Raw genomic sequence first — 9,320 nt, 5'->3', positions numbered from 1 at the left:
ATAAGAAAAACAGAGAAAGACAGATACTATCTGACGTCACATTATGTAGAATGTAAAAAAGCCAAACTCATAAAAACAAAGAGTAGAACCATGGTTGGCAGGGGCTGGGAGGTGGGGAAATTGGGGAAAGGTTATTTAAGGATACAAATTTGCAAACAGGAGATGAGTTCTGGGGATGTAATGCACAGCATAGTGATTATAGTCAACAATACTATATTATAAACTTTAAAGTTGCTAAGAGACTAGATCTTATATGTTCTCATCACACACACAAAAAATGGTAATTATGTGATGTGATGGAGGTATTAGCTAACACTACTGGTGGTAATCAAACTGCAAAATATAAATGTATCAAACTAACACGTGTACACCTTAAAGGTAGACAATTTATATGTCAATTATATCTCAATAAAAAATTACTCCCTACAGTTTAAAACTACAAATGGCCAATGGACATATGAAAATTTTTAATCCTGATATGTATTGAAAGGCATGCAAAATAAAATATCAAAATAAACAATTTGGCTTATCCAATTGAGAGATTTAAAACCTGTCTTGAGACTTCGGTACAGGTAAAGGTGAGGAGGAGAAAGAAAGGATCCACGACTTTATCCCAGGACAATTGGAGAGTGGATTTAATTCTAGCCGCGAATTGGGGATGATGGGAAAGGAAGAGTTTTAGGGAAATGATGAGTTAAATGAAAGATCACACTGATCTTGAGGAGAGAGAAATGCACCCAGCTTGAGGCAGGAAAGGCAGGAACAGATTTTGAAACGTGTTGTGACCCACAATTGCCACCCTTGTCTCAAAACAGTCTCACTCCTGAGTGGCATGAGCAGAGTGACTTGGCACCGCTGCTCTGGAGGATGTCAAACCCCTGAGGCATGCGTACCCTCCGGCCCACTTGCAGGAGTGTATGGTAAGAGATTGACCATGACTGCACCACAGCATTTATCCACAAGGACAGCTGTCACCGCGTCATCAGTAAAAACCAATAAAAACCACAAAAGCAAACCAAACCCAACAACAACCTCAAACTCAACCCCCCAAACAAACAACAACAAAGGAAAACAACCAAGAGGCAGTGCGAAATACATGATGAAACCTTCATACCAGAGATACTCTGTGGCTTTGGAAGCAGAAGCATACTTAATCACACAGGAAGATGAGCAGGAAGGATTTTTGTCATAAAGTGAAAAAAGTCATATGTTCCTAATTTTACATATATAAAGGACATGCACACAAAGTGAAAATTCATCCGAAACTCGGCAGTTTCCCTCGGGGTGGGATGGGACGCCGTTTCTATCTGTACGCCGTTTCTATCTGTACGCCTTGTCTATCTGTACGCCGTGTCTATCTCTCGGGTTCTGACTGTACTGTGTTCTGACCAGCCCTCCTGGAACTGCCCTCTCGGCTGCTCTTGCGCCCTCCCCTGACTCAGCTGCTTGGATCCCAGTCAGTCTCCAGAGGTGGGAGGTTCGCGAGAAGACAGGTGGGCCCACCTCAGCGTGGCCCCAGCTGCTCCAATGCGGAGCTCCACGCTGATAAGGCTCCCGGCTCCGCCCCCAAGCCCTGGGTTTCTTATCTGTCCCCTGGCCCCTACCCAGGAAGATCAGGGTCGTCTTCAGGCTGTGTCCTTGCACCACCCCTCCAGGCTAATTCCCTGCCCCTCCGAGAGGCCCTGGGGCCTCAGGAAAGGAGCTTCTGCTTGGGTTTCTAGTTCAGACTGGGCTCCAAGACTCAGTTTCTCTGAAAAATGGGGATAACCGCGGTGCTGGTTTGCAAACTGGTCCTGTACACAGAAGGCAAGGAGAGACCTAGAAAGAAGCAGACCACTCCAGATGGGGAAGGGGGCAAGGTTAATAAGCAAATGAACTTACAGATGAGGCTTGTCTTGTCTGCACAAGACAAGCAGATCTCCCCACCCACCTGCCAGAATCTTAAAAGTTTGTACAGAGGTCTTAATGGAATTCAGTCACATATTCAGTCCAGATGGTCCCAGAGACGCCTTACTCTCTCAAGGCCACGTCCTCAAAAGGGCTCTGGCTGTGGGAACAGTGGGCAGAACGTGCATCCCAAGGACGGGGAAGGGTGAGGAGCCTCCAACTGCCTGGGGCCAGCTCGAGGTTCAACCTCAGTGACATCCTAGTGGTGACCTCCTCCAGAAGGTGGCCACGGGGATAATGAGGCTAAGGCATGGTGCCTGGAGCTCGGCAGGCTCTCATCACCTGTCAGTTCGTTTCCTATCCTCATGCTGACAGGGCTGCTCTGGCTGAGACCTGAGGACATTTGTTGAAGAGACATCCTCACACTGAAGGCCCACAGCACCCTGAAGGCTCCTTCCTGAAAATGCACGAGTGCCCGTGGCTGGCCTGGGGCTCCGCCGTGGTCAGGGGAAGAGCTGGGCTCAGCGCGCAGGTCTCTGGTCTCCTAGGTGCCCCTCTTAACCAGAGCGTGATGTGCCAGCCTGCCTTCCTCCCTCGCGGGGAAATACGGTCCTCCCTCATCACGGTCCCTTGGCCCCTGGGTGCTGGATCCTCTCTCCCATCGGGCTGTGCCAGGCTACCTGGTCCCTGAAGTGGGTGCAGAGCCATCAGGCACTGAACAGGACCATCTGGACCAAGGGGCGGGAAGCCCGGGGCTCTGGCCGGGACTGGGGTCTACCCCTCCCTCCTAGGGTGGCGGATGTTGGATGGGGCCCTCTTGTCAAGGTGCCTTGACCCCTGCGGAGCTATTGGCGACAGGTGTCTTACCCCAGGCTGTGCTCCTCGCGTGACCACACCCCGAGTCCTCAGGACACCCCTCTCCTGGGTCCTATGGGCCTTCCTTCCTCCGAGGCGGGTGCTGCCCTCCCCTGCAGGCGTCCCTCCCCCAGCCCTCTGTCCTCGGCCCACCCTCCCCCTGCAGCAGCCTCGGAGCCCCCGCCCCGGCTCCTCTGCCGGGACAGCTTGCGTCTAAGGTGGGGGTAAGGGAGGCAGGTTTCCAGTCCCGGGGGTTGACCTTCTCCAAAACTCAGGCACCACCTGGCCAGCTGGGAGGTGATGGAGACCCTGCCACCTGCTGCTGCGGAAGGGCCTTCGGGGACACAAAATGATCTGCAGACGGTCCATGCCACCTCACCTACCCCAGCCCACCCCCGGGGTTCAGCTGAATTACGCGCCTTCTAACACCAGCCTCCAAGATGAAGAAAAGGCTTAGGTGTTAGTTTATTCAAATGAAGTTTGTGAATGGGACAAAGTGCCACCTCTTGGGCCAGGCCTGTGCTGCTGCCTTCCCCTCACGGGAGCAGTGGTCCGGGTCAGGTCGGGTCTCGCTGCATCTTCTGATCCAGCACCAGCCCCGCCCTCAGCCCCGCCCCCTTAGAGCCCTCGGGGTGCTCCCCTCCCCCAGCTCCCGGCCACCAGAGTTGGGTGAGCTCGCCGCCAGCCCCTCTCTCCTCCGAGGCGGCAGAAACAGGAGGCCTCCAGTTTTCATGTGATTGAACTCAAAGGACTTTCTTCTTAACTGAGACAGACAACAAGATTTGACAACACCCGAAACAAGAACATTTCTCTGACCAGACGCTGCTGCCCGGTGCAGAGTACATCACACCCAGAAAAGTGGAAGTTGTCTTATTCAAGTCGGTGTCTGATTTTGTAGAAGCTCCACTGCCTGAGAAACAGACGGCAAATAAATAAAGTGCTCTGAGAGCCCGTCAAGCAGCAAGGGCCCAGTGGGGGAGACGAGGAAGAGGTGGGAAAGCAGAGGCAGCTAAGTACTCAAGGCCAGAACCGTAAGAACAGCGGCGGCAGGAGCGCATGCTAAGGACGCGTCCCCAGCCCCTCCCACGGCCAGTCCCTCAGAGCGCAGACAGCCCCAGCCAGGGCCACCGCCGGGCCCCTCCCACAATGGGGGGTTCTCTGCGGGTGGGAGGGGGTCTCTGCGCCCGGGCCCCTGGGCCTCCAGCACGCTTTCTCCCTGTTGGGAAGCAGCCCCAGGCAGCTCCGGCTGAGCCCCGAGCCCAGGGAGGACGGGGCACCCAGCACACCTCACTCTGCTCAACAGTTCTGCGCCCGCTGCAACGCACAGCCACTCGTGTGTGTGCACGAGCACCCACACACACGCTCACACCCGCACACACTCATACAGGCGCACTCACACGCGGGCACCCACGCGGTCAGCGCAGAGCCTCCCCTGTGCCATTCTCAGGCCCTCTCAGGCCGGCCCAGCAAGAGGCTGCAGCTGGGGATCGAGCCACCCGGAGGGTGAGAGCTGGGCTTGAAAGGGGCACATCTGCGAATCAGCCCCAAGGAGGCCCCTCGTCCGCTGCTCCTCTCCTCCCGTGCAGCCCCGTGTCACAGTCTCTCGAGGCTGTACCCAGAGCTACGTGGATGCAGTCCGCAGGCTGGCAGGCTCCCAGAAGTGGACACAGTTGGGGTGGAGGAGGGGCCACCAGGACCAGGGCTCCCGGGTGACTTGGCACAAGGAAGGAAGCCATCAGGCCCCGTCGGTGGGCATCTGTGGGCGGCGCGTGGTGGCCTCGGCGCAGCCTCCGGCCGCGGGGTGAGGCAGGCAGAGATCCTCACCTGGGACCCGGGCTCCAGCTGGGCAGCTGAGGAGGGCACATGGTGTGAGGCTCGGCCGCTCTGTCCTGGGGGCAAGCAGGCTGCTGGGGTCCTCAGCCCCAGGAACTCTGAGTGCACCGACCATGAGCAGCCACCGCCCGAGCAGACGTGGGACCGGTGCGGGGCGAGGGCCAGGGTCTCTCCCGCCTCCCCTCTGCACCGCTCCTGGTGCGGCAGTCAGCAGCGCAGCCAAGGCCTCCAGGACCAATGCAGGCCCATCCAGAGGAGACTCTCCCGTGCGATGCTGGGCCCAGGGGCCAGCCTGGGGACAGAGACATGGGGTCAGGCGTGGGGCTCAGCCCCATCCCACCCACCACTGTCCCTTCCCCTCCTGGTGACACGCTCTCCAGGAGCCACCCACCCTCCCGACCCCGCCACCCAAACTGAGAGGGTTGCGCCACTCAACACTGAGGAGCCCTTGGTCCAGCCTTGGGTGGGATTTGCGGCAGGGTGGGGAGGTCCGGCTCTGCGGGTGAGGACCTTGCTGCCCGGGGGTGCTGGGACTCATCTCTCCCGCGCCCATCTCAGCTCAGACTGTCCCCCGGTCTTCCCTGTGACTTCCCATACACTCCACTTTCCCTACCATGAGCCCCTCTGTCTCTAGGTCCCCTGGGAGCCTCTGCTCCCTTCCCCCACCCCACTGTGCTAGGTCTTCCAGAAGAAGGTGGGAGAGTGCAGGCCGAGAGGCAGATTCGGCTCCACCACTTCCTACCTGTGTGATAAGGGCAAATCTCTCCCCTCCCAGAGCCCCAGTACGTGGGGAGGACAGAGCTCCCCCAGAGTGTCGCTAGGTCTGTCCTTCCTTCCCCACGCCAGAACCGGACCACTGGGCCACCCCACCCCTCGGGGTCTCTGCCTGGTCCCTTCCTCTCCTCGTGGGTCAGGCCCTTCTCTAGGCTGCTCCCCAGGCAGCTCTAGGGTCAGGGTTAGGGTTAGGGACTCTCTTGACAAGACCAGAGAAGGGGCAGGTCACTTCCTATAACACCAGTTCCTGAGACAAAGAAAGAGATGGGGACTTGCAAGCTGCCTCCCCACCCAGAGAGGCCCCTGCCTCCCCAGGCATCACCTCCTCTACAAGCCCCTTCTGCATCTGCTCTCCACCCCAGCCTGAGAGCTGCCCTCCGCTCAAGGAGATCCCCACTTTCCCAAATCCTCTGGGACACGGGGGCTGCTGGAGGCCGTCCAGGGCTGTGGCGCGGGGAGGGCACTGGGACGAGCTGGAGGGAGCGTGGCTGAGATGGGGGGAGGGCCGGGGAGGAATGCATCTGTCCTGCTCTTCCCCGTCCCCAGATGCGGAGCTTTGGAGGGTGCCCTAGGAGAGCGGAGAGGGGAGCAACAGGGACAGCAGGAGCAGGCAGAGAGCAGTCCCCTGGCCCCAGAGACCAGGCAGGAGGCCGGTTTGCAAAGGGCTGACAAAGAGACAGACCTGGGGTTTGGCCAAGAACACAACCACCCTTCCAGGCTGCCTCCCAGCGGGTAGAGGACAAGGGTAGCAGCATCTTTTCTCCTCTAGGGCCTTCCCTGGGCCTCCCCGAGCCCATTTCCCTCCACTCCCCCGTGTTCAGGTGACACCACTGGGGCCGTGGGCGGGAGGTGATGGGCTGACCCTCCAAGATGCCGAGGCCGCCGCCTCTCACCCCCATCTTGGAAATATGACAAGGGAGTCCGGAGGGCCTGCGCCCGCCCTGCCTTGCCTGCTCGCGGCTCGGCAGCTTTCCGGGCTGGCTTCCTCGGGCCCCTTCCACGTCTCCCCCAAACCACCGAGGGGCCTGGACATCTAGATGTCATGGCAACCGCCTCCCTCCAGCCCGAAGTCCAACCTCTGGCCTCCTACCTCTTTGGTCAGGGCCAGTCATTCACGTTCCTGCTGCAGAATTTCTTCCTTCTGCCCCCGCTTCGGCCAAGGTGAGGCAACAGGTAATTTTCTCGAGTTCGATGGAAAGGGCCCGTTTCGCGAGTTTCTGTGCACTTCGTCACCGGCCGCGACGTGGGTGGCCAGAGCCGGGGCTTGGGGCTCGGTGGCCGTGACCTCCGCCGAGGTCTAGGGTCCGGGGGCCCGAGCCGCCTCTCCTCCTTCCCCCGCCGCGTCCCGGCGGCCCCGGGCCCCGCGGCGCCCCTGCCGTCGCGGCCGTGCGGTGGTCGCGGGCGCTCACTCGATCCGCACCTGCAGGCGGACGTTGAGCATCACCGAGGCCACGATGTAGAAGTAGGGGAAGTTCATGCGCAGCCGCCAGGCCAGGTCGAAGAAGGTGATCAGCGTGCGCGTGAGCCCCTTGCAAAAGGCGCCGTACGAGCTGCGGGCCGCAGCCGAGCGAGACAGCCGCACCGCCAGGCCCGACAGGGCCGCCGCCGCCGCCGCCGCAGACAGGGCCGCCGACGCCGCCATGGGCCCGGCCCGGCGTAGGCTCCGCCGACCGATCGCACCGCAGGCGGGCGGGCAGGTGGAGGCGAGGCCTTGAGCCGACGGCCAGCAGCCCTCGCGTCCCGCCCCGCTCTCGGTCTCGCCTACCCGGCTGGGCTCCAGCTGCAGTGGCACCCACAGCCAAGGCTCCGCCTTAGCCGCCCAGGGACAGCTCCGCCCCCTTGCCTGCTCCCCGAGTTGCGGCCGCCAGCGTAGCTCCGCCCCTACCGTGGTCGCGCCCCTTGCCGGGCGCCATAGAGCTGCTGGCGCGGACTCAGCCCCACCCCCGGACCCGCCCCCCGGCAAGCTCCGCCTCCTCCCGGACTGCCAAGAAGAGAGCCCAGAGGGCCTGAGTGCTTTGGAAGGTGCTGCTGCCCTGGGATACTTTTGCAGAATGTGCTAGAGCAGGGGCAGTAGAGGCCCGGAGGGTCTGGACCGCTGGGCTGATTCTGCACAGAAGGCCCACCCTGAACGCTCTGCCCGTTTACACCATCCCCTCTCCCTCCCTGTCTCCACAGAAAACTGGGCCAGCCAACCCACTGTACTTTTTCTTAAAAATATTTATTTATTTATTTATTTATTTATTTGGTTGTGCCGGGTCTTAGTTGCAGCAGGCGGGCTCCTTAGTTGTGGCATGCAAACTCTTAGTTGCAGCATGAATGTGGGATCTAGTTCCCCGACCAGGGATGGAACCTGGGCCCCCTGCATTGGGAGTGGGGAGTCTTATCCACTGCACCACCAGGGAAGTCCTGCTCTGTACTTTTCTTTAATTCACATTTTTCTGGTAACTCTGCACTGTGGAGTTTCACCAAACCCACATGCGCATTTTCCCCCTTTCTGGTATATTTGCTGGTGTTGTGTATTTCTTTATTCATGAATTGCCCCATTGTCCTTCCCTTTTACCTGTAGGGGAGGAAAGACTTTCCCTCTACCTTCCTAGATTCAATATGTCAATATATACACTTCTTAGGTCAATGAAAAAAACCGACAACAGGCAGAGTAACAGGAGAAAAGGTATACATATTTATTAATTTTTAATGTTATTTGGGCGATGGCGTCATAAGAAAAAAAAAAAAGAATACCCAGAAAGGCAGTGAGATTTGAGATCTTATATGCCACCTCAACAGGGGAAGGGGAGAGAAGATGTAGGCAATCTAGGGAAGAGTAAATGATTTGTAGAAAGTTGGATGACACCTTAGAAGCATAGATGGGAGATTTCACAGTTTGAGACAGAGTTTGTCTGGGTGTGGTGTTGACTTCTAGTTCTTCTCCTGCGGTAAGAGTCAATCCTCCCTGGTTGATGAAACTTCCAAGGAGGGGATTTATGACAGAGTTCCTTTTAGAAGCTCTGTCTTTAAGCAGATAAGGGGATTTCAGAGAAAGCTGTTTTTTCAGATGACTTCAGCTAAAAATAATCAGTATAACCGAAGTGGCATATTTTGGGGTGGAATGTACTGAAGTCCTTCATACCCTATAGTGATTTCTAAGCACTTCTCTTAATCCATTGTTTGTCCTGGATACTGCACAGAATCTCTCAGGTGTTCATTTGCCCTCGTTCATGGCATTTCTTGCTGGTGTGTTTAAAAGTCCTTTCATGGTTTCATCTCATCTTTATTGTAAACCAAGTCCAACCCAAACTTGATCATGTTTTCAAGACTATTTAATGAAGTGGAAAAATGCTCATGTTTCCTTATAGTTGTAACTTTTAAAAAGCTGTCTGCAAGAGGTAGAGTCACCACGACCCCATCCCAGTTTCACGAGGAGGGCTGGCCTGAGTATGAAGGCTTTCTCAAAATGCCTGTTCACCATCACATTTGAACATCTCTATGGCATCCGTGTGACTGTTTAAGAAACCCAACAGATTCGTATACACTGATTGGGCAATTGTCCTACCTACATGGTCAAGGAAAAAAAGGCAAACCTGAAGCGTCAAGGACACTGAAAGAGGTGGTACAGAGCGGAACTAATCGCTGGTTCAGTTTACCACCCATACACACATACACAAATTCTATATTTGTGAAAACCTCCTTCAGAAGTGAAAGGGAAATAAGGACATTCTCAGATGAAAGAAAATTAAGAGAATTTTTCATCAGCAGACCTACCCTTAAAGAATGGCTGAAGAAAGTTCCCTAGACAGAAAGAAAATGATACCTGAGGAGGATGACACTTTAGGAAGGAAAAAGAACAATTGGAATGGGTAAAAATAGGGATAAATAGACTGTCTTGCTCATGAGTTTCAAAAACTATTTTGATGGTTGAAGCAAAAATGATAATGTCATCTGCTGCCATCTAAATACAATGGAGCACTTTATTA

General features: G+C 56.2%; 1 protein-coding gene across 1 annotated transcript; it reads right to left on the bottom strand.

The window, feature by feature from the left end:
- Positions 1-3,391: 3,391 nt before the first annotated feature.
- Positions 3,392-7,111, bottom strand: LOC133082179 (small integral membrane protein 10-like protein 2A). Its single transcript, XM_061178656.1, has 2 exons — positions 6,440-7,111; positions 3,392-4,867 (listed from the first exon to the last, which is right to left on the bottom strand). The coding sequence occupies exon 1, from the start codon at positions 6,989-6,991 to the stop codon at positions 6,755-6,757; it is 237 nt and encodes a 78-aa protein (XP_061034639.1). The 5' UTR covers positions 6,992-7,111; the 3' UTR covers positions 3,392-4,867; positions 6,440-6,754.
- Positions 7,112-9,320: the final 2,209 nt, after the last annotated feature.

Source organism: Eubalaena glacialis, chromosome X, assembly GCF_028564815.1.
Source record: "Eubalaena glacialis isolate mEubGla1 chromosome X, mEubGla1.1.hap2.+ XY, whole genome shotgun sequence".
Taxonomy (NCBI): Eukaryota; Metazoa; Chordata; class Mammalia; order Artiodactyla; family Balaenidae; genus Eubalaena; species Eubalaena glacialis.
The sequence above is the reverse complement of the archived record's forward strand: the minus strand, read 5'-3'. Positions and strand labels throughout refer to the sequence as shown.